This window comes from Gorilla gorilla, chromosome 3 (genome assembly GCF_029281585.2).
Source record: "Gorilla gorilla gorilla isolate KB3781 chromosome 3, NHGRI_mGorGor1-v2.1_pri, whole genome shotgun sequence".
Classification (NCBI taxonomy): Eukaryota; Metazoa; Chordata; class Mammalia; order Primates; family Hominidae; genus Gorilla; species Gorilla gorilla.
In genome coordinates, this window is record NC_073227.2 from 10,701,934 (window position 1) to 10,727,912 (window position 25,979).

Below are 25,979 nucleotides of genomic sequence, written 5' to 3' on the forward strand. Positions count from 1 at the left end.
GGTGATGGAAATGTTCTGGAATTAGATAGTGGTGATTGTAACTTTATTTTTTGAGAGACAGGTTCTTGCTCTGTCGAGGCGGAGTGCAGTGGTGTAATCATAGCTCACTGCAGCCTCAACCTGGGCTCAAGCAATCCTCTCTCCTTAGCCTCCCAAGCAGCCAGGACTACGGGATAGGCATGTGCCACCTCATCTGGCTAATTTAAAAAAATTTTTTTTTTTTGTAGAGATGGGAGTCTTGCAATGTTGCCCAGGCTGGTCTCAAACTCCTGGCCTCAAGTGATCCTCTCCTCTTTGCCTCCCCAAATGCTGGGATTATGGGCATGAGCCACTGTGCCAGGCCAACTGTAACATTAAAAAGGTGAATTTTATGGTCTGTGAATTATATCTTGATTTTAAAAGATGGTGAGAGCTTAGGAGAAGGATGTTTTCCCAGGAGCGGGGGCACAGAGACCAGGAGAAAGCACCGGGACAGGCAGGGCCCAGGGATGCTGCACACCCACAAAGACCCTGTGGAGCCTTTGACTTGTCCCTTGCTGGGGGTGGGGTCCTCGTTGCTGTTGCTGGCCCTGGACCTCGGAGCCAGGCACATCCTGGAGGCAATCATTGTCTTAGATGTGAGGAGCTCCAGGCTTCAAATACAAATAAACGCCTATGTAGGTAAAATGAAAGTTTAAGAAGCAAGAAAGAGCTGGCAGTGAGAAAGTAAAGGGAGTAAGTATAGATTTCTTTTGTACCTAAGCAATAAATGAGGTCTTCAACCAGGTTGAAGATAGGATTTCTTTCTAGGGTTATATTTAGGGCAATCCTAAAGCAGGTTTTTTGTCCCCCAGTAGAGGGGAACGAGAAAATCAACAAAGGATATGTTAACAATGCTAGAGTAAAAATGGAAAATAAAAGGAACATGGATGAAGGCTGCCATGTAAGGCTGGGCTGGTTGTGCACCGCACAGCTGTAGGAGGAGCCAGGCACACAGGTCTAGACATGTGGCGACTCCTGGAGATGTGCACTGCAGTTCTTATCCTGGCAACAGAGAAGCTCCCTCCTTTGAGACAGGAGCCATTGGAGAGAGGGAGGAGGGTATATGGAGACAGTGAGGTGGGGTGGAAGGGAGTTCAGGAGCCCCTGTCTTAGGCCTTCTACTTTGTCACTTAAGTAAGAGCGGGGGTTCTTTTTGGAGATTAAGAGAGAATAGTAGTTATTTGTGGAAGATCAAAAAAGTCTGGAGCAACAAGAGAAGACAGGAAGTCAAGAATATTAAGGGCTCCTCTCAGTCCACATAGCCTGAATTTCTAGTGGACTCAGCTGCCACCACCTTGCAACTTCCGCCAGCACCTGGGGTGGGGTAAGAGGTGAGCAAGTAAATAATGGGGATCACTCAGGGCTGGAAACCAGAGAGCAGGGAGAAGTCCGAGGAACACAGCTTCCTAAGGGGGCAGCTGATGGGCTGAGCGGAGAGAAGAATGGGTCTATGTGTGTCCCGGGATCCATCCTGGGACTTTTCCTGAGTGCCCAGGAGGAGCTGGAGCTGACTGGGTCTCAGTGCTTTTGGAGCTCAGTGGGGTGCAGGCAAGATGGCTAAGTGACAGACCTGGACAGAGATGCCAGGAGGAAGGCCACTGGCAGAGCTGTGAGTGAGGCCAGCGAGGACCCAGTGCAGATATGGTCATTGAGAGGTGGAGAGCTTGGAGTCCTAGAGTGAGCCCCGATTGGGGTGGAGGCCACTCATGTGAAAGGACAGGGTCACAGAGGGTAAGGTGCAGGGTCTAAGGAGGAGGGCAGAGGACAGGAGAGAACGACAAGAGGATGCCCTGCATACTGGGTGGGAGGCAGGACTCCAGTGCCCAAAAGCTGGCCTTGGCTCCTGGTGCCCTGGACCCCACCATGTGCTGTGCTCGTCACATTGACCCAGTACAGTGCCTCTTCCTGTGCTGGGCAAACACTTCATTATTCTTTGCTTTTGTCACTTTCCCTGCTGTCACCATAAACACAATTTCACAGCTACTCCAAAGTCCAGGTGAGTGTAGAGTAACATTCTCAATCCTCTGCTCCCCGTATATAAAATATTTCTTCCTGAATTTTGTCATTCAAGTAAGAGTCCTGTGGTGGTAGCCTTTTTGGAGAGATTTTCTGATTCAAACGCAAGTTTGAGTTCTATACTATTCATTCATTTATTTGACAAATCCTTTGTGAGTCCCCACCCTTTGTGGAGCACGGCAGGGATGAGGGTGGATGAGGTCTCGGCCCCTGGGCGCTGTCGCTGCAGCAGGATGGACAGTAGAGCAATACATGGGAATGTGCATCGGACCAGAGAGGAGCAGAGACCAGACAGGAGCGGAGATCAGACAGGAGCGGAGACCAGAGAGGAGCGGAGACCAGAGAGAAGCGGTGACCAGAGAGGAGCAGAGACCAGAGAGGAGCGGCGCCGTGCCCAGCGTCAGGGGAGGGTGGTCAGGGGAGGGCCCTGAGGAGACGCCGGGAGGGCCCACTTGGATGAGGTAGGGGAGGGAGACACACGGACATTCGGGGAAAGAGCTTCCTGAGCCCCAGGACAGGAAAGGCCAGAGTGAGGCGGGTAACTGGTGAGCTCAGGCCTAGCCAGGGCAGCTGAAGAGGGAGCACCAGGAGAGTGGGTGGCAACCAGGCCAGAGAGCAGCCAGCGCCCTCCCAGGTCCCCCGCCTTCAGCAAAGACAGAGGCGGAAACAGCGCATGGGGAGGGGAGTGCAGGGGGCCGGCCTAGTGAGGGGCTGAAGGACAGACCCCTCACCCGCTTAGGACTCTGCTCCTCTGACTTCTCCGATCCCCATGATCTGCTTCCTCATCTCCCACCCCCAGGTGCTGGACAGCCTTTCTGTGTGACATCGTGAGGGTGAACAGGTGGCAGGAGATGAGCTGGGACGGAGGGTAGGGAGGGGTGAGGGGGCCGTAGGGAGGGGTGAGGGGGCCGTAGGGGGAGCAGAAGAGGCCCAAGGTGATGGGGAGGTGGCACCTGCAGCTGATGAGGGAGGGGACAGTGACTCAGACACAGGGACCTTCCAACAGCCAGCACACACTTCCCCCTCCCCTTCCTCAAAGGGGCACTGATGCACCCGGCCCGGTGAACACCTGTGATGTATAAGCCAAACACAATAATCCACTCCTCCTTTTTTCTGGAATATAATCTCTCCACCTCCCTTGCAGCTGGTGCAGCTGCATGACCTGCTCTAGAAAGTGGGTATAGCTGTTGTCTGCACCGGGCTCTCCAAGAGCACCTTGACTTTCCTGGGCAGAGGAGATGCATGAGAGAGAGCCTTGCACCCGTCTCTCCATCCTGCTTTGGAGACTGGAGCAGGTATTCCACCAGGAGGAAGAGAAGCCAACGTCCTGAGAATATGATGCAGAAGGATGGGCCTGGGACGACACTGCCAAGCTGCCCAACAAAACCCAAGCCCATCTGCCTCTGGAATTCTCTGTGAGTGTAAGCCACTCAGGCAGGATCTTTCACCCGCAGCTCAAGAAGCCCCTGGCCCACAGATGGGCTGGGGCGTGAGTACGCAGCAAGCACCTTGGCTCTCCTCGGAGGGCAGTGGCTCACAGCCAGCACCGCGGACTCGCTCTTTCCGTGGTGCTCGCCTGCAGGGCGCGGGACTCGCTGGTTATTTTATCATTTCTATTACATTCTCTAGGAATGAACTTCTTTTTTTTAGTGGGGAAGAACCATCACTTCCTTCACAATTAGGTAACTCATGGCATCCTAGTTATCTACTCTTCTTTTCAAAATGATTAGCTATTAGCCACAAAAAATATAATTTCTGCCTTATGAAAGTAGCCTTGGAATAATTCCAGGCTTTTAAACTCATGTTGGCCTTCCTGCAGATCTGATAATATTATGAGTTCATATATCTTACCACTGTGAAGTCAGAGTAGAAAATACATCATCTCTTTCAGATTCCTGGAATAACTTCAGAAGTTCTGGATCTCCAGATAAATGTGCAAGAATGCGCAATTCAATCTGTGAAAAGTCTGTGAGATACAGTTCTGCATTAATTTAGAGTTTGCCAGCAATGTTCCTCGTGTTTGCTGCCCACCCCAGCCACCCTCAGACTCTCCTGACTCTGTAGCCTCAAGGTCCATGTCCCTGCCTCCCATCTCCCAGGGTCCTCTGACCTCAGTGTCAGGAGGTGAGAAATGAAATGGGGAGGATTGTGCAAGGTGAGGAGGCTCAGGAGTGAGTGAGAATGTGTGCGTGGAGGGGAGTTGTGATAAATAGGATGACCAGTTACCCTATTTATAGGCCCCATCAACAAAGTGACATTGAGTAAAGGCACGGAGGTGGCAAAGGAGGGCACCAAGATGGTCTCTGGGGAAGAGGAATGGCCTGGGCAAGGGCCTGGAGTGGAGCTGACTCTGAGCTGGGAGGAGTAGGGCCCGGCAAGGCCGCAGCGAGCAGGACAGACAAAGCACGGGGGCAGGGGCCAAAGGTATCTGGGATTTAGATACGGTGATGTGATGGGACACTGCAAGAAAAACTTGTTATTATGTACTGTGCCTTATAATTTATTTGAAAGAGGCCAGCCGCAGTGGCTTATGCCTGTAATCCCAGCACTTTGGGAGGCCAAGGCGGGCGGATCACCTGAGGTCAGGAGTTCGAGACCAGCCCAACCAACACAGTGAAACCCTGTCCCTACTAAAAATACAAAAACTAGCCAGGCACGGTGGCACATGCCTGTAACCCCAGTTACTTGGGAGGTTGAGGCAGGAGAATTGCTTGAACCCAGGAGGCAGAGGTTGCAGTGACTCAAGATCATGCCACTGCACTCCAGCCTGGGCCACAAAAGCGAGACTCTTGTCTCAAAAAAAAAAAAAAAAAAAAAAAAAAGAATTTATTTGAAAGAATGAATTCCATAAGTACCTTTGAAATGTTCAATTTCTAAACCTTTGAACCCTATGAAAATGCATAAAGCAAGCTACAGCAACGTACCTGCTGCTAGAAAGGTGTGGCCTTTGGATGAAACAAACATGGCCCTCGGGGAGATCGTGAGAATCTTGTCTTCTTTACCTGAATTGTTATTTCAAGAGCATTTAGTGAATTTGGTCATGAACTGATGCATAGCTATTCCTCAATACAATATTATTTGAATATTATTCTAAAGTCCAGAGTTAAGATTTTAAATTTTTCCGAATATTTTTATTAATTTAATTTTTTTAGAGATGGGGGTCTTACTTTGTTGCCCAGGCTGGAGTGCAGCGGCACAATCATAGCTCACTGCAGCCTCGCACTCCAGGGCTTAAGCAATACTCCTGCCTCAGCTTCCCAAAGCAGCTGGGACTACAGGTGCACACTGCCATGACCAGCTGATTTTAAAATTTCCTGTAGAGGCAGGGTCTCACTATGTTGCCCAGGCTGGTCTCAAACTCTCAGACTTAAGCAATCCTCCTGCCTTGGCCTCTCAAAGTGCTAGGATTACAGGTGTGAGCCATGGCGCCTGGCCTTATTAATGTAATTTAAAAATAACATATTACTACTGAAAGTTAACTAGGTTTTCTGTTTTTTTAAATTTTCTGTTCTGTCTAGAATTCTTAATGAAGAAAAGAAAAAGTCAAACGTTGACAACTGAATGCATTCCAGTAAAAGCAATCTTGAAACTCTCTGAGCCTCACTGATTGAAGGTCTATGTGGGAAGGGGCAGCAGGGGATGAAGCTGCTCAGGATCCCTCTCCATGGACCCTATTTCAGGACAGTCACATGTATTTTAGAAAGGACTGCTCATTGGGGCGGGGAGCACTGGCTCACACCTGTAATCCCAGCACTTTGAGAGGCCGAGATGGGAAGATCACTTGAGCCCAGGAGTTTGAGACCAGCCTGGGCAACATGGTGAAACCCTATCTCTACTAAAAATACAAAAAATTAGCTGGCTGTGATGGTGCATACCTGTAATCCCAGCAACTAGGGAGGCTGAGGCAGGATAATCGCTTGAACCCAGGAGGCGGAGGTTGCAGTGAGCTGAGATCACAACATTGCACTCCAGCCTGGGCAACAGAGCGAGACTCTGTCTCAAAAAAGAAAAGAGAAGAGGAGAGGAGAGGAGAGGGGAGGGGAGGGGAGGGGAGGGGAGGGGAGAGAAGAGGACAAGACAAGACTGCTCATTGGGCTTCATTGTTTTGCCAGGACCTTCCTGCACAGCAGGGCCCCCAGCACAGGGGCAGGAGCGCCACTGCCAAGGGTAGGACATGTACAGGGCATGGGCAGCAGAACTCTCATTTGCTCAGATTTGAACTTTTTCTTTTTTAGAAATGTACCCATCAGTATCACAGCAGAATAGCTTAAAAGAAAGAAGAGTGTTCATGTGCTTTATAATGAGCTCTTAAACTCTTTTTAAGAGTGTTAGTGTGCTTTTATAAACATCTCCAGTAATGTTCAAACTTTAATAAGCACCAGTGTTATTATATGTTTGTTTTTTCTTTATTGGGAGGCTGGTGGGGGAGAGATGGCAGGAGGAAAGCTGCTTTCCTGATATAATTATCATCCATTTCCACTTGTAAACTGCTAACAGGGAGGTACCATATCACTTTAGCTGTTTTTTATTCTTTCAATGTATGTTTAAATCCTGGTCATGCAAATACAGAGAACTTCAGGAAGGTGAAGCAGTTAGTTATATAGAAAATCAATGACAAGTAACTGTTTAAAAAATGTTAAAAAGGGCACACTGGCTCACACCTGTAATCCCAGCACTTTGGGAGGCCGAGGTGGGAGGATCACTTGCGCCCAAGAGTTTGAGACCAGCCTTGACAATATGGCAAAGCCTCATCTCCACAAAAAATACACACACATACAAATTAGCCAAGTATGGTGCTGTGTGCCTGTAGGCCCAGCTACCCAGGAGATTGAGGTGGGAGAATCACCTGAGCCCAGGAGGTCAAGGCTGCAGTGAGCCGTGATCGCACAAATGCACTCTAGCCTGGGTGACAGAGTGACACCCCATCTCAAAAGAGAGTTACCAGAGACTTTAGCAAGGTAGTAAGAAATGAGTTACCTTTAAAATTCTTAGGTGTAGTAATCTGAATTGGGTGCTTGGAGATACCTTGGATATTCTGTTAATAATAAGAGACTAGCTTTAGTTAAAATATCTACTCTTAATCTGTACTACTTAGGGTATTTAATGTACATCACATTTTATCAAACATTAAAACAAGTAAGCCAATGTAACATGCATAAACACATTAATACTTAATACAATTGTCTAATATCAAAACATAATTTTGGTGAATACACCACTAAATGTACTTAGCAGATTTGAGAACAATTCCTTTTGACTCTAGCCTGTGTGACACTTAACATAATTATGTACAGTCATTCTTTTTACAGCAGCCCAAATTATGAACTCAGTTAACTTAAAAATTCCTACAACATACGCTAATGGTAGATTTATGTGAAATTTGTATATTGTACTTTTATTTTATAACATATTTTAAGATGAAAATTCTGGTCTCTTTGATGCTGGTCATTCCCCTCCCTCACTGCTCCTGGCACTTGGTACCTGCCTCTGTCTTAGCCTGTCCTAAACTCGGTGGCTTGTGCTACGTCCCCTGCAAACTCTTAGGGCCATCTGTTAAGCACCTTCACACTTTTACAACTTGGGCAATGTGCAATAGTTCACATGCTTCTAGCCCGTTTCAACTATTCAAATCATGAGAATTTCTGTCACAACATCCTTTGGATTCTTGGCAGTACCTTGAACAATAATACCCTGCTTTGTCTGGGAATAGAACTCACTGGGCATTATTAGTTGGTCTTGACTCCCTGGCTAAATCTGACGAATTGTGCCAAGCATCAAAGTCCTGCAATCTTACAGCGATGCTCCTTAGTTCCCCCTAGAAGCCCTGGGAAGTGGTAAGGCCACACTGTCATCCTCATTTTTTTAAGATGAGGACATGAAGGCCTTGGGGTATTAAGTCAGTGGCTCTCAAGTTTTCTATACATTAGAATCACATGATACCTCAAAAAATACCCAATATTTACAGGATAAGCTCAATAATAGTGTAGAGATGACAGAGAAAACAGCTATTGAATTTGAAGAGCGATCAATAGAAATGATCCAATCTAAAGAAGGGAAGAACAATAAACAAAGACTCAAGGACCCGTGGGCTAATATCAAAATACAATATCAAATTGTGTTCTCTTAGTTCCTAGAGAAAAGAAAGAGAATTGTGCAGAAAAAAGTTTTCTTAAAGAAATAATGGCTTCAAATTCGGAAATTTAGTGAAAGACATACTTTTTCCAATTTGAGAAGCTGAACAACCCTAAATATGGTAAATTAAAAGATAACCAGGCCCAGAAACATCATAATCAAACTGCTGAAAAAACTATGATTTAAAAACAATCATCTTGAAAGTAGCCAGGGTAAAATGACACTTTTCATGCTGAGGAACAGCAATGTGAGTGACTGCAGATTTCCTGTCAGGGACCACGCAGACCAGAAGACAATGGAGCCACAACTTCCACAGACTGAAAGAACTGCCAACTCAGAGCTCTTTATTCTATCCTCCAGGAATGAAGGTGAGTGAAAGACATTCTCAGATGAATAAAAATTAAAGTACTCTGTCATCTGCAGACCTTCTCTAAAAGAAATGCTACAGGAAATTCTTCAGGCTGAAGGGAAATGCTTCCAAAGGGAAATGTGGAACTTCAGGAATGAAAGATGAGCAACAGAAATGGTCAGTATCTGGGTAAATATAATAAATCAGCTTTTTTGAGTTCAATGGCTTTTGTAAGCCTTTTGCATCTTATTTGAAGTGGTAGAATATGAAATATAAAAATAGCTTGTGGTTGGACACAGTGGATCCCACCCGTAATCCCAGCACTTTGGGAACCCAAGGCAGGAGGATCACTTGTGCCTAGGAGTTTGAGGCCAGCCTGATGTAAATTTACATGGCTATTATAAAAAATGGCAAAAAAAAAATAATAATAACATGCTGGCAATAATGCAAAGAAAGGGGGAACTCTGATACACTGTTGGTGGGAAAGTAAATTAGTGCAGCCACTATGGAAAACAATATGGAGGTTCCTCAAAAAAAGAAAAATTAAAATGCCATATGATCCAGCAATTCCACTGCAGGGGATGTATGGAAAAGAAAGGAAATCAGTATGACAAATAAGTATCTGCACTCCCATGTTTACTGCAGCCCCATTCACAACAGTCAAGATATGGAATCAGCCTAAGTGCCCATCAATGGGTGAATGGATAAAGAAAATGTGGTAAATATACACAATGAAATACTATTCTGCTATAAAAAGAATGACATCCTGTCATTTGCAGCAACATGGATAAGCCTGGAGGCCATTATGCTAAGTGAAGTAAACCAGGTATAGACAGACAAATACTGCATGTTTAATTCCAGTATATGTACATAGTGGTAGCAGAATTGTTCACCTGTACCCCTGTGGAAAACAACTTTATTAACTAGAGTGCAATAATTGTGTTCAGTTGCTTCTGTCTTTTGTCTTTAAGACTCCATTTGTTTCAGGTCAGCATCACTTTTCTCCCCCTGCCCCCCAACAACTTTCCCCAGTGAGGTTGTTTCACACAAATTTAATATAATTAGATTGATATGTCACATTCTGTCTCCCATCCTGAGATCCCCCGACTTCATAAATGACTTTTAAAAATTTACATACATTATAGTTCACTCTTGCTGTTGTACATTCTATTGGTTTTGACAAATGCATAGTGTCAGCTATCCACCATCATAGTATCATACAAAATAGTTTTACCACCCTAAACAATCCCCGGAGCTTTACTTATCCAACCTCAACCCCAAGTTCCAGCTCTGAACTTTTGGAAACCACTCATCTGTTTACTGTCTCTACAGTTTTACCTTTTCCAAAATGTCACATAATTTGGAATCGTGTGGTATGTAGCCTTTCCAGATTGATTTATTTCATTTGGCAATATGAATTTAAGATTCATCCATGCTTTTTTATGGCTTTGTAGCTTATTCCTTTTTATCACTGAATAATATTTCTCAGTATGAATGTGTCACAGTTTATTTATCTATTCACTTCTAAAAAGACATCTTGGTTGTTTCCAGTTTTTGGTGATTATGAATAAAGATGCCATAAGCATTTGTGTGCAGGTTCTTGTGTGGACATAAGTTTTCAAATTAATTTGGTGGATGCCTAGGTGTGTAATGGCTGGATCATATGGTATTTAGTTTTGAAAGAAACTGCCAAACTCGAAAAGTGGCTGTACCATTTTTCATTCCCACCAGCAATGAATGAGTGCCTGTTGCTCCACACCCTCACCAATTAATAATGTAAGGTTTTTGTTTGTTTGTTTGTTTGTTTTGCTTTTTGATCTTAGTCGTTCTAATAGGTATGTAGTGGGATCTCGTTATTGTTTTAACCTCCCCACCTTTTTGATACCACGACTTCTCCTCATCCTTCTAATCTGCACACAAGCAGACCTCCTCCTTTCCTTAAGGAAGAAACCTCCTCTAGCTCCCTAATCAAGCAGGCTGGGGGTCTGTCGCAATGCTCTGAAGAGCATCCTTGACATCTCTCAGTTCAGACCAAGTACTGATCACAACATTGAACAGCTGGGGACCTGGATCCCCCTTTCCAGGAGCACCTCACACATAGAAAGTATGTAATACGTGCATGTTTACTGAATGAGTGAGACAGAGAGGCATTGAAAGCATGTCAGTAATAAAAATTGAATACACGTAACGTACAAATTGCCACCTTTGACTAAACTCCTTCCTTCTGCTTGTGCCTTGTGCACGCATCCCCCCAATACTGATGATGTTCCGCTACAGAGAAAGCACCACGATATGCAGCCCAGGGCGGGGCAGCAATGCAAAATGAACTCGCGCACAAATCTGGCCTTCTGGGAGTTATTGTCTGTCACGACGTGTGTATCACACATACAAGTCACATAACGCAGGGTTCAAATGAACAAAATGAAAGGGTGTCACAGGAGACTCTCCATGGTGCTCTGACAGAAGGAGAGAGTACTTCAGGCCGCTGAGGAGTGAGGCTGGGGAAATCAGCCTCACTCATGGCAGAGTTCCAGGAAATCAGGAGACAGGAAGTGGCCACAGAACCACATGTGTTTCTTCTGTAACCAACCTTCATGGGCCTTCAGCAAGGCCTCTCTGGAGGAGATATCAGCCTGTGCCAAGCTTTTCATGGCCAATACTCCCCGTTGGTTGTGGCACTGTGCGCCAACCAGATCGGTGAATGTCTGTTCATGTGCACGGGTTCACATTTCCAAACACATGAAACACTGCTGCGCTTCTCTATGGGCCTCTGTGATGCAAGCAGCCATCAGACAGAGTGCCGTCCCTAACGCCTCATGAGCAAACGCATGCTCACAGTTGTCTACATGATGCAAGCAGCCATCACAGAGTGCCGTCCCTAACGCCTCATGAGCAAACGCATGCTCACAGTTGTCTACATGATGCAAGCAGCCATCAGACAGAGTGCCGTCCCTAACGCCTCACGAGCAAAAACGCATGTTCACAGGTGTCTACGTGAGCAATTAGCACATACAGCACGTGAACTACCAAAGACCAAGGGTGACCAAAGTGACCGTGGTGGGAAGCGACAACTAGCAAGAATCCGAACATCTGGGAGGAAGCTGGGTCCCACCAGGTGAGAGTCCAAATGTGGGAGAAGCCTGTGGGGGTCACCCAGCACACTGGGGGTGTGGATGAAAGCGTGGCTGTCGCACGCCCATGACAGCATCGAAGTCAGACATCACTCTAGCAAGCGGCTGCCGTCACAGACCAACACCAGGTGCTAGCACCCAGGGGAACCGTTCGTGGAAGAAGAATAGAGAAGCGATCACTACCTGCAGGCATCCTCTACTGGGAGGGGCTAGACTCCCCATTACTCTCCTCGGGCGAGGAGCTGGCCACCCAGGCCGACAGCAAATGGTGATATCTGAATGTTTCTGCAGGTGAAAGCCTCAGAACCAGCATACTCCTAATTTGTTGGAGTCAATCATGTTAATTACATTACATAAGCTGGTCCCCTCGTGTTGACCACCCATGAACATTTCATCTCCCAGGTCCAACGAATGTCCAGGGGGCGGAGACCATGCCCATGTGTCTCCTAAGCTGAGCAGAGAGAGCACACAGTAACGCAATCATACAGCAGAATGACTGGTTTAAGTTCCCCAAACTACGGAAATGGAAGCAAACTGGAATAATTTTCTTACAATTTTAATCTCCTCTAGGGTATACAGTTTTCTGCTGTTACTGTGGACATCAAAATGTGTGGAGATCACTTCTCAGCTGCCTGTTAAATAAGCCCAGCTGAACCCCGCAGAGGAAGGCACCTGTGCTCAGCCCTCATGGGTTGCTCTGGGCAGCCCAAGTCTCCCATGAGTGGTTGCAGGGGAAAGTGCCAGCCATGTGGATGGGGCACATCCCAGCATCTGTTTTCATGGTGAACTTGGTATGTTTTTGCAAATAAGAGAACTGATCTAAAAAAACTGAATGTTAACAGCCTTTATTTAACATTCAGTGAAAGGCAAGGTGCTGAGATGACGTTTTAATTCTACAATGTGGCATTTGTTAAAATCTCAGTTGCTGTTAGTGAAATGCTATGCAGGGAATAGTCTCAGCTGTGGGTGAAGGGGTTGCACCCAGGAGGTACATGAGCCCGTTGCTTTTCTCCCTAGGTATTGTGTGGGCCTGGGTATCTTCATCTGTCTACCTGAAAGAAGCTCCAGATGGAAGATGCCAAACCGGGGAGGTGGTGGAAATAAGGAAAAGGTGATGGCAGCCCTGCTTTTAATGTGTTGACTATGTCCTTGTAGCCTCTGGAATGAAGCCAAAGGAAAGTGATAGTCACAGGGTCTTGGCCAGCCTGAGGGCACGCTGGCTCTCCTTGTCTTGAGAAAACTGTGGCAGTCGCCCCACACATGCCTTCCTGGGTGCCAGGCTGTGTGAGGCACCTGAGAGGTGCTGTGCAGAACAGCCACACGGCACTCCGCCCTCTGGACACAGCCTCCCGGGGCAGGGCCCACGGCGTCTTCACTGTGTCCCCAGCACCTACTACACAGCCCAGCACACAGGAGCAATTCACAAATGGTGGCTGAATGAGTAAGATGAAAAATAAATAATTTTCACAATAACCTAGCAAAGAAGGTGCTGCTTTTATCATTTCATGGATGAGAAAAGTGAGGTTTCCATAAGTTAAGTAACTTGCTAGAGTAACACATCTATTGACTGAGCTGAGATTTGAACTCAGTTCTGCCCTAAGCCAAGGTTCTGTTGCCTCCAGAGTCTGCCAGACAATGCCAGAGGTCTCTTGAAATAATTTTTCTTGATTAAAAAAAAATCCAAGTGAAAACCACAACAAAAACACAGAAAAGGGCAGCTGGCACAGAGCTCAGAGTGAGGGCCACAGCAGCACACCTGCTATGGCACCTGGGCCAGGCTGATGCCACTGCACTTGACCTAAGCAGCTCGTGGAGCCTGACCTGCAGCCTGAAGGGCAGTGTGGCCCTGACCCCATGTGGGGTCTGGAACCCTGTGAGTGGCTTGGATGGGCAGCCCCCTCTGCCTGCTCCGCCTGATACACTCCCGTGGCCCCCCTCACCCACGAAAGCTTCTGCTCAGCTGCCCCCTCCCCAACCTCTTTAACACTGCTTTCCCGAGGCTGGCAATCCTCCCCCCATTACATACATTCCACACATTCACATTTCACTCTCCTCTGTATCATTTCTCATTCCACATGCGTATTGGCTGTCTCATGCCCTCTATCCCCAAGACTCCACAGAGCAGAGGTGTTTCTTCAGTCGGGGGGCGGGTCGGGGGTGGGGAACAGAGTCTTACTCTGTAACCCAGGCTGGAGTGCAGTGGTGTGACCTTGGCTCACTGCAACCTCCTCCTCCTGGGTTCAAACGATTCTCCTGCCTCAGCCTCCCGAGTAGCTGGGATTATAGGTGTACGCCACCACGCTCAGCTAATTTTTGTATTTTTGGTAGAGACAAGGTTTCATCATGTTGGCCAGGTTGGTCTCGAACTCCTGACCTTGTGATCTGCCCACCTCAGCCTCCCAAAGCGCTGGGATTATAGGCATGAGCCACTGTGCCCAGCCAGGATAGAGTTTTGACCCATACAGTGCAAGCACCCTGAACATCCTGGCACACAGGTGTTCAGAAAACATCTGTTGAATGAATGATGATGAATGGAGAGTGACAGGAAATGGGGTTGGAGAAGCAGGTGGGGTCAGACCACCCGAAGCACTAAAAGCCGGGTGAGGAGACCAGACATTAGTTACCCCAAGAGCTCTGGGAGCCACTGGAGACTTTAGGGATTGGAGCTGTGGAGCTGGGCTTGCATTTCTGACTCTCCCGGCTGGAGGGATGAGAGCAGGAAGGTGGGTGGGGAGCTGGAAGGCTGGCACCAAGATGTGCAGGCAACAAGGGTGGGGACAGCTATACCAGGAGGCCCAAAGGCTTTGGTGCCCAGCCGGGACCCCTGGGCTCCAGCCTGTGTGACCAGTTGAGCTGACGAATCGCCACCCCCACAGGGTAGCTCAGAGGAGAAGCCAAAGATCTGGCTTAAAAATGGTGAAATCAGCCAGGCACGGTGGCTCATACCTGTAATCCCAGCACTTTGAGAGGTTGAGGTGGGCGGATCATTTGAGGTCAGCAGTTCGAGACCAGCCTGGCCAATAAGATGAAAGCTGGTCTCTAGTAAAAATACAAAAATTAGCCAGGTGTGGTGGTGCATGTCTGTAATCCCAGCTACTCGGGAGGCTGAGCTACTCTGAACCCGGGAGGCAGAGGTTACAGTGAGCCAAGAATGTGCCACTGCACTCCAGCCTGGGCAACAGAGTGAGACTCTGTCTCAAAAAAAAAGAAAAGAAAAGAAAAAGGTGAAATCACTGGGCCTTTTTTTTTTTTTTCCTAATATTCCTGAAGGAAAGCTGAATGAAGAGGGTTGAGACTGGTGAGCATGTGCACAGGCGTGGAAGCTCCCGGGAAAGGAGATGCTCATGCAGTGGACTCCGAGGAGCAAGGATGAGCACCCTTGACCACAACAAATGGGCAGAGGGAGAGGAGTCCCTCCTCTGGGAAGGGGACAAGCCCCAGGGTCAGAGGGGAAGGGCAGAGCCACACTGGGTCACCAGCAGGGCAGAGTGGGGAGAGGGAGGAGCCACGGAAACGGGCCAGGCCCCCAGGGGGAAGCATGAGCCTCTGCCAAGCAGGGCTGGCCGGAGCTTGGGGCCCGCAGCTCCCCTGGGGTCAGCAAGGCTGTGGTCACTGTGCTGGGCAGCGTGACTCAAAGGGAGGCCAGGCTCCTCCACCTGCCAGCCTTTGGCCCTGATAATCCATTTTAAACTGCAGGTCCCAGTTCCTTAGTGGGTCACAAACAGCACTTTCAAAGGTGAACTGAATAGAAGAGAAAATAGCAATGTGCGCTGCACACAGTGGAACCTGCTCTGCATATGTCCCCGTCAAGAGGCAATGCACAGAAAGTACCAGAACGCTCCTCTTCCCACTGTGAGGTGATGCATGGAATGAGGGGATGGCTCAGTTTACTCTAGATAGAAATAGGAAAATATTAAATCACTCAAAATAATAAAGTATAAAGATTTTAAAAGTTCATTTGGGTTTCAAATAGTGCAGATTTAGCAGTAATTTGTGGTGTATGAACACCTTGCTAATAAATCTTTTGATAGATATTTAAATTATATGGGAGGAATATTCATCAGGAAAGCAGAAAAATAACATGGCAACAATGTAAAGGCCTTGATTAGAATTACTTCAGAATAGCACTTATATCATTTATGTGGGTCCTAATGAAAACAGAGCCTAAACACTACATCAGGAAAGAAAGGCCTCTCCATCTGGGGGTGCAAGTCAGTGCCCTGAAGAAAATTTTATAAGACTCTCCAGGAAATAACAACTTACAAGTGGCTGGGGTTCTGGAAAACAGAATAGAACACTTCCTATTAGAACTCAAAAGGTAAGTAATAAACAGCTCTTTCACCTTTTTTGGGATACACTCAAAGGGATTATTTATTTATTTATTTATTTATTTATTTATTTATTTATTTATTTTAGACAGAGTCTCACTCTGTCGCCCAGACTACAGTGCAGTGGCACAATCTTGGCTCACTACAACCTCTGCCTGCCAGTTCAAGTGATTGTCCTGCCTCAGTCTCCTGAGTAGCTGGGATTACAGGCGTGCGCCACCACACCTGGCTAATTTTTCTATTTTTAGTAGAGACGGGGTTTCACCTTGTTGGTCAGGCTGGTCTCGAACTCCTGAACTCATGATCCACCCGCCTCAGCCTCCCAAAGTGCTGGGATTACAGGCGTGAGCCACTGTGCCTGGCCAGGATTTGTTAAATTGATGCATGGAATAGGTTTAAAATTTGTAACTCTTATTTCTGCTGACTGTAGGAATAAAATAATTTGCCACTTGGGCTGGGCGCAGTGGCTCATGCCTGTAATCCCAGCACTTTGGGAGACCAAGGTGAGTGGATCACTTGAGGCCAGGAGTTCAAGACCAGCCTGGCCACCATGGCAAAGCCCCATCGCTACTAAAAATACAAAAATTAGCCAGGTACAGTGGTTGTACATCTGTAATCCCAGCTACTCAGGAGGCTGAGGCATGAGCATTGCTTGAATCAGGGAGGTGGAGGTTGCAGTGGGCCAAGATGACGCCACTGCACTCCAGCCTGGACGACAGAGTGAGATTCTGTCTCGGGAAAAAAAAAAAAAAAAAAATTGCCACTTGTGGAGGACACAGCTATTTGGGGCCACACAATACTTTCTTTTCCATTTTGTTTAGAAAATGGCACTCGGATCTTCATGACGGTGCCCACCACCACCCTCCTTTAAGCCAACCAGCAGACTTCATTGTCAGGCCATGGAGACACAGGGAGACACTTGCCAAGGCATCTGTGAGACGCACTTCTTCATCCTTCTGTGAAGCTGCATGAGGCGCTCTGCATCCCCACTGGAGAGAAACCCAGCAAGCACCGCCCAGGCCTGCTGGGACCCGTGGGTAGGCTATGCAAGAAAGAGGCTGAGGAAAGGGCAGAGAGAAGCTGGGTGTGCCCATATAATGTAGGCTGCCAGATCAGACCTTGCCTGAAGCTAGCCCTTCTTCGGCCTTCTAGGTCAGGTAAGCTGAGACATACCCTTAATTGTTTAGGTCAGCTGAGTTTGGTTTTGTGTGATCTGCAACTGAAAGTCTGCCTGAACACATGGATTGTGGTATTTTAACCTCCAGTTTAGACATGTGGGGAAAGCGCTTGGTCAGTGTGGCATTCACAGCTGGTGGATTCAGAGCCCACCTGCTCTCCCCTCTCTGTCCTTCTGCTTCCACTCACACTTCTCCTTCCCAAGGTGGTGTCTGGGGTGGTGGATGATGCTAGGAGCCTACATACTCCCCGGCACCTGAAGAGAGGGTCCTGTGTCCCCAGCTGTGGCCACCCTGCCCTTGTGGGCCTCGGCTGCCCATGCCCTGCCCTGTCTGTTCTGTTGGTGACGTCTTCATGAAGGACTGCGGTGCGTTCTGTGCTCTCAGCACGGCCAGCATCTGGCATATGTCCTCTGCCAACTGGGCCCTGGTGCTGGCTCTGGCGACACTGCTACCTCCTGAAGCTCAATGGCACCCTCCCTGTGGACCTGACTTTTGGCTGTCCATCTCACAGCTCTCCTCCATGGACCAGTGAGAACCCAGAAAACATGCGCAGCCTTGGTTTCCATACCAGGGTAGTGCAGGACCCCAGGACCACAGGAGCTTCCAGCCCCCTCTCAGGCTCCTTGGAGCGCACTGCTTCCGGCCCCCTCGGCATGGCACTCCTGGAGACTGCGACCCAGCCTGTGGGGCGCTGGCATTCCCCTCCTCTGGCTTTCCACCCACACTCTGAGTTTCTAACCCAGAGGGGCCAGAGGAAGTCAGAGCCTTTCAAAGACTTTCAAAGTGTGCTCAGCTCTTGGTTCTGCTCTCATGCTCTCCCCCTCAGCACCTCTTCCAAGCCAAGGAGGTACCCTCTCCCTCCTGTGAAGTGGGTCTCTTGCATCCTCTCTACTCAATGGCTTCCTTTATAATGTTAAACTCTAAAAATACAAGGCTTTGAGTCTTGATATTTAAAAGGAAGCTTCTGAAATTCAAAAATTAACAAAACAAAACACTTTTTGATCTCTCATGCCGATACTTTTCTTGTTTCTGCTGTGCCCTTTCACAAGTTCTAGTTGAAAGCCAGAGCTGAACACTGATTCCTTTATTCTCAGCTGTAACTCCCTCTCCCTCTGAAGTAATAGAGGCCTCAGCCCCACTGGGCAGGCAGTCTCTAAGTAGCAAGAGGTGCTGGGAACAAAATATGCACTGGAGGGTTTCTCAAAACTACCCCTGTGCTATCAAGTATTTTGTTCGATTAAAGCTGCCAATAAGGAGACTTCTGCTTCCAGGAAGGTTGTGTAAACACGTTCCCTATCCTTGTCCCAAGATACAACTAAAACCCTGGGCAAGTGTAAGAGACTCGGAAAGGTGGAGAAAATAAGGCAGACTGGCTAGGGACCATGGGATCCAAAGAATCTCACAGAGGTGAGTCCCAGGTTTCTTTTTGCCTAATGTGTCCCAGACAAGCCAGTAGCCTGGAAATGCCAATAACCACAGACAAAAACAACAACAAAACAAAACAAAAAAACAAAACCTAACAAAAGCCTGCTCTCATTAGCCAAAGGACCAGGAAAAGGACAGCCTAGCGAGAAAGAAAACCTTTAGACAATAACTATTCTACTCCAGCCAAACACCACACAAAAACCCGTGTTCGTGTTTTTTTTTTAATCCCCCACCCCCACCTCCGCCATCCTTGATACCCAGCCAAGATTTTTTTGGTAATTTTCCATCTACTGAACCCTCACCCCCTCTGTTGGCTATAAATCTCCAGCTGCCAGTGTGGTATTTGGAGTTGAGTTCAATTTCTCTCCCCTGTTGCTATAATCTTAGATAAACTCTCCCTTACATGTTTAACTCTGATGCAATTTTTTTTTGGACAAACTATAACATGTCAAAATGTATGGGTTAAAGATAGAGCAGTGCTGAGAGGAAAATTTATAGCACTAAAAATGCATACATGAGAAAAAAGAAAAAGTCTCAAAGCAATAATCTAGGCTTATACCTAAAAAGCCTAGAAAAAGAAAAGCAAAATAAACCCAAATCAAGCAGAAAAAGGAAATAATATGGAAATCGATAAATTGAAAATAGAAAAATAGTAGAGAAAATCAATGAAAAGATCAATAAAATTGACAAAACTCTCAGTAGACTGACAAAGAAAAAACGGAGAAGACACAAATTATCAATATCAGAAATGAAACCGGGAATGTCACTACAGACCCTAAGACATCAAAAGGATAAGGAAATGTTATGAAAAATCACACGCACGTAAATTTCACAACTTAGACAAAATGGACCAATTCTTCAAAAAGCAAAAACAACTGAAATTCACCAAATATGAAAGAGATAATGTGAGCAACTGTATAACTATTAAGGAACTTGGACTCATAATTTTAAAACTCCCCAAAAATAACTATCTAGGCCTAGATGATTTCATTAGAGGATTCTATCAAATATTTAAAGGAGAATTAAGACCAATTCCACATGATATCTCCCAAAAAGCACAAGAGGAAGGAACACTTCCCAATTCATTTTATGAAACTAGTAGTACCCTGAAACAAAAACCAGATGAAGACAGATTAATATCCCTCATAAACATACACACAAAATCCTTTAATATTAGCATATAGAATTCAGTAATATATTTAAAAATATATGATCCAACAATTGACTTGTGCACACTTATCCCAGAAAAATAAAGACAAGTACACACAAAAATCTGTATATGAATGTCTATGGCAACCTTATCTTAACAACCCAAAACTGGAAACAACCCAGATGTCCTTCAAAACTAAAGTGTAACTTATACCCAGCAACTTCAGGTGGTAATACATTGCCCATGGGAACTTATATTGTCTTCAAAATATCATATATTTTAAATATATGATTTAAATATATTATTTTGAACAACCAATAACTTTCCTTAAAGTTGTAAAAAGGGTCTTCTATAAAATACATATTCACTGTTAAAAATTTTTTTTTTTTTCTTTTTTTTTTTTTTGAGATGGAGTCTCACTCTATCACCCAGACTGGAGTGCAGTGGCGTGAACTCGGCTCACCACAACCTCCAGCTCCTGGGTTCAAATGATTCTCCTGCCTCAGCCTCCCACGTAGCTGAGACTACAGGCACGTGCCACCATGCCCGGCTAATTTTTGTATTTTTAGTAGAGATGGGGTTTCACTGTGTTGGCCAGGCTGGTCTTGAACTCCTGACCTTGTGATCTGCCTGCCTCAGCCTCCCCAAGTGCCAGGATTACAGGTGTGAGCCACCGCCCCGGTCCTAAAAATATTCTTAAGAAGACTCTTTTCTTAACTAGAAGAATTCATTCATTGTATTCATCAAAATCCTGCCACGTGCCAGCTATTATGAAAAATGCTAGTTCTTCAAACACATAACCTACAAATAATTAACATTTAAATAATATATAAACTACTGGAGGAAATTCCGTTACCTAGTGAATATAGGCTGTAAGAATGAATGCTATGTATTTTTCCTTAAAAATTGCTCCCCCACACCCCAATAATCCGTTAGCTATATTTAGCACTCGATAACTAAGATGTAAGTCCCTGGTTTTACTCTTTCCTTCAATAACATTTAGCGATTACCTATCAACTGGTAGACACTGTGCTTGTTTCTTGGAATAAAATATTGAAAAAATTCAAGGAGCCTACAGTAGAGGGAAGGCAATCCCTAGCAACGGAACGATGACCATGTTAGGTAGTCGACACTCTGGGAATACACATCTGTAATGAAACTATTGGAAGTTAAGAGTGGTAAGAATATGGAAATAGACCAAAGGCACAGAATTGAGAGCCTAGAAACAGACCTATGCATTTGTCAAAATTCACAAATGACAGAGGCATTACAAATTACTGTAGTTCTTACAATAACAATAGCTATAACAAACAGTTACCCAAATGGAAAAATAATCAGATCGCTACCTTAGACCTAAATAAAAACAAATTCCAAGGGAATTAAAGACTCAATGTAAAAAGTAACTTTATTAAGAGAGAATTTGCTATCATAGAACACACTATAGGCAAAAAAAAAAGAGAGAATTTGAGTATCTTTATGATCTCCAAGTAAGAAAGGGTTCCTTAAACGAGACACAGAGAGGTACAAACCTTAAAGGAAAAGACCACAAATTTGACAATATTTTTTAAAAATCTGTAAATCAAAGACATAGAATCCAATCTGAGAAAAACAAACCAACCACAGACTGGGAGAAGATAATTATATAAGTGCACAAAAAACTAGTATTCATAATACATAAAGAACTTTTACAAATTAATAAGAAAAAGACAAACCACTAAACTGAAAATGGGCAAAAGAGATAAACAAGTGAGTCATTGAAAAAATTCAAATGACAAACATAAAAATACACTGACCCTCATTAGTAATAAAAGTAATGTGAATTAAGTCACAATAAGATACTAATCCACACTCATCAAATTGGCAAAAACTTAAAAATCTGGCAATACCAAGTGTGGTGGTCTGTAGGGCAATGAGGTCTCTGTCACACTGCAGGTGAGAACATGAGTCAGTCCACTCATTTGGAGGGTGTTTAGTGATGTCAGGAGAGTTGAATACCAGCATGCCCTATCGTCAGGCAATACTGGTGAGGTGCTAGAGAAACCTTCGCACATGTTCATAAATACTCTTCCCAGCATTTACTTTTTTTCTTGCAGCATTGTTTTTAATAGTGAAATACTGGAAACAACCTAGTGTATCTGTACAATGACATACTATACAGCAGCCAAGATGAATAATTTAGAGCTACGTCTGTCAACACAGATAAATCTCAAAAACATAATGTTGAATGAAAACAGCAAATTTATAAGTACAATATGCTATAATTTATATAAACTTTAAAATAGCAAAAAAAATACAATCTATCATTTAAGGAAATATATATATTTAAGAAAATATAAATAAATAAATAAATGCACGCATTAAAATGGGATGATAAAGACTAAATGTAGAATAGAAAAGGGAGCTGAATTGGGAAGAACACACTTGGGAAAGGATTAACAGGGGCTTTAAATGTTGTCAAGTACGCCGGGTGTGGTGGCTCACACCTGTAATCCCAGCACTTTGGGCGGCCGAGGCAGGCGGATCACCTGAGGTCAGGAGTTCCAGACCAACCTGGCTAACATGACGAAACCCCGTTTCTACTAAAAATACAAAAAATTAGCCAGGCGTGGTGGCATGCACCTGTAATCCCAGCTACTTGGGAGGCTGAGGCAGGAGAATTGCTTGAACCCAGGAGGCGGAGGTTGCAGTGAGCCGAGATTGCGCCATTGCACTCCACTTGGGCAACAAGAACAAAACTCCACCTCAACAACAACAACAAAAGCACTCAAGTAATGTTGAAGCTTTTAAGCTGAATGAGGAATACACACATGATCACTGTATTGGGCTCTATAGCTTGTTACTAGGAAAAGGGGTATCTCACTGAGCTCTGGTGTGGGGAGGGGCAGGCAGATAGGGGCAGGGGGCTGAACAAGGCTTTTGAGGACATGTCCCCTGCACTGAAATCAGAAGAACTAACGGGCAGCAGCCAGGCCAAGAAAGCTGGGCTGAAAGATATGTTCACGGATCTAGGGGCAGAAAAAGTATCTCGACAGAGGTAACAACAGCAATGGCTTGAAGGCAGGTGAAAGCATGAGGAATCAAGGAAACAAATTATATCAAAGTATTATCACCATAGGACAAAATGTTAATTTGGCTCCATCCCAGCTAGATACTAAAAAGCTAGTACAAACATGCTAATACAACAGTGAGCATATATTTAGGAAAATAAAAAAAAATAAGGGGGAGAAAGACTCACCAACCAAGAAACCAAAGCAAATATCCAGCGCAATAATCCCTAGATTTTAACATTTCCAATTAATATAGCTATAACATTTTTAAAAATTAAATACTACGCTGAAAGAAAAATGAGAACTCAAGATACTAAAGAATTCATAAGAATACAATGTGAAAGGTCAGATATTTTGAATTACATAATGTTGGTAAATTCTGAGCCAGTATCATGAGTGGCACTGTAGTGAAATGAGGACATTGACAAAAACTGGCTCTGCTGATGTAGAAACATTAGGAGAGACCTCAAAGCCACGTGTGATAAGGAGGTATTAGATTTAAGAATGTGGCTCCTGGCAGTGCAATGAGAACAAAGGTCCTCAACACCTTCCCATGAGGAGGCCTTCGTAAAAAATGACAGTTCTAAGAGGGGCTTTCAAAACAAGGATTGACAAGATGATCCCAAAACTATCTGAGTTGGGGAAAGAGGAGGATTTAGAAAAACAAGACTCCATGACCAATCCATGCCCAGGGTGAAGAGGGTGACAGTCCAGCATGGAGAACAGATTGGCCCACATTGTCAACAGGCCATAATACTGATCATGACCCCAAACCAAATGATTTTGAGACACTGAAAGACAATTCAAGAGTAGATCAGACATCCAGTTTTTCTTTTCTTTTCTTTTTTTTTTTTTTTTTTTTTGAGACAAAGTTTCACTCCTGTTGCCCAGGCTGGAACACAATGGCATGATCTTGGCTCACTGCAACCTCTGCCTCCCAGGTTCAAGCGATTCTCCTGCCTCAGCCTCCTGAGTAGCTGGGACTACAGGTGCACACCACCATGCCCAGCTAATTTTTGAATTTTTAGTAGAAGTGGGGTTTCTCCATGTTGGTCAGGCTGGTCTCGATCTCCCGACCTCAGGTGATCTGCCCGCCTCAGCCTCCCAAAGTGCTGGGATTACAGGCGTGAGCCACCGTGCCCAGCCCGGTTTTTCATTCAATACACACTTGGTGCCTACTGCATTCCAGGTACAGAGCCAGGCTTGGGGAAATGTCAGTGAAGCACACAGAAAAGGCTCCCATTCTCATGGAATTTACAGTCCAGTGAGGTGAACAGAAGTGCAGGATGTTATAATACAGTATAACGAGCACTATGCTAGAGGAAGTATAGGGAATATCTAGGAGGACACAGACTGAGGTTCTAATAAAGCAAATATTGAACTAGAGCAATCAGTGAACTACTCAATATAGTAATAGAAACTATCCAAATTGAAACAGAAGAAAATCCAAGGAAAAGAATAAAAGTGAGTTTCAGTGAGCTATGGACAAATTCAGTGAGCTATGGGACAAATTGACCTAATATATGTATTATAAGTGGAGTCCCTGATGGAGAGGAGAGAAAAGGAGGCCCATAAAAAGTATGTGAATAGGCCGGGTACGGTGGCTCATGCCTGTAATCCCAGCACTTTGGGAGGCCGAGACAGGTAGATTACAAGGTCAGGAATTTGAGACCAGCCTGACCAACATGGTGAAACCCTGTCTCTATTAAAAATACAAAAATTAGCTGGGCATGGCGGCATGTGCCTGTAATCCCAGCTACTCAGGAGGCCGAGGCAGGAGAATTGCTTGAACCCAGGAGGCGGAGGTTGCAGTGAGCCGAGATTGCACCACGGCACTCCAGCCTGGGCGACAGAGCGAGACTCTGTCCCAAAAAAAAAAAAAAAAAAAAGTATGTGAATAAATAATCACCAATAAATTTTCAGGTTTGATGAAAACCATAAACCAAAGATCCAAGAAACTCAATGAATCCCAAATACAAGAAACATGATACTATATCATAATCAAATTTTTCAAAAATGGTGATAAGGTAAAAGCAGTAAAGAAAAAAGACACATTATATGAAGATAGTGATGAAAGACTTCCTATCAAACAATGTGAGAAGAAAGTAACATCTTCAAAGTATTGAGAAAAAAAACCTTTTAACTGAGAATTTTGTACCTCGCAAAAATAACTTTCAAAAACCAAAGGTGAGGGCTGGGCACAGTGACCTGTCACTGTGGTTACAGGCTGGATGTGGGTATGTAATCCCAGAACTTTGGGAGGCTGAAACAGGCAGATGGCTTGAGCTTAGGAGTTCAAGACCAGCCTGGGCAACATGGTGAAACCCCATCTCTACAAAAAATACAAAAATTAGCTGGGCGCAGTGGTATGCGCCTATAGTCCCAGCTACTTGGGAGGCTGAGGCAGGAGAATTGCTTGCGCCTGGGAGGCAGAAGTTGCCATGAGCTGAGATCGCACCATTGCACTCCAGCCTGGGCGACAGGAGTGAAACCCTATCTCAAAAACAAACAAACAAACAAACAAAAACCCAAAACAAAAAACAAAACCAAAGATGAAATAAAGACATTTCCAGATCTACAAAAGCCAGGGGAATTCATCAATGGCAGACCTACAATGCAGGAAATGTTAAAGGATGTCCTTCAGGCAGAAGGAAAATGATGCCAAAAAGAAACCTGGTTGTAAACAGGGAAATGAGGGCATTGGAAACAGTAACTACATGGGTAGATAGGATTTTTCTTATTATTGGAATCTATGTTGCCCAGACTGATCTTGAACTTCTGGCCTAAAGGATATAGGATAGCAAGACCCATCTCTAAAAAAAATTAAGAAGTTAGCCAGGCACAGTGGCATACATCTGTGGTCCTAGCTACTCTGAAGGATGAGGCAGAAGGATCACTTGAGCCCGGGAGCTGGAGGCTGCAGTGAGCTATGATTACATCACTGTACTCTAGCCTGGGCAACAGAGTGAGACCTGTGTCTAAAAAGAGAGAGAGAGGGCCAGGCGCGTTGACTCACACCTGTAATCCTAGCACTTTGAGAGGCCAAGGAGGGCAGATCACGAGGTCAGGATTTTGAGACCAGCCTGGCCAACATAGTGAAACCCCGTCTCTACTAAAAATACCAAAAATTAGCTGGGCGTGGTGGTGGGCTCCTGTAATCCCAGCTACTCGGGAAGCTGAGGCAGGAGAATCGCTTGAACCC

The 25,979-nt window shown here is 45.3% G+C and overlaps 1 protein-coding gene across 1 annotated transcript in view; it reads right to left on the minus strand.

Moving 5' to 3' along the window:
- The window catches only part of POLN (DNA polymerase nu), a 154,065-nt gene that overhangs the window by 52,554 nt on the left and 75,532 nt on the right, over positions 1-25,979 (minus strand). The window contains exons 14-16 of the mRNA XM_063705148.1: positions 7,015-7,072; positions 4,962-5,039; positions 3,889-4,003 (exon numbers count right to left, since the gene is read on the minus strand). Coding sequence (XP_063561218.1) covers positions 3,889-4,003; positions 4,962-5,039; positions 7,015-7,072 — 251 coding nt within the window. The remainder of the gene's footprint in view (positions 1-3,888; positions 4,004-4,961; positions 5,040-7,014; positions 7,073-25,979) is intronic.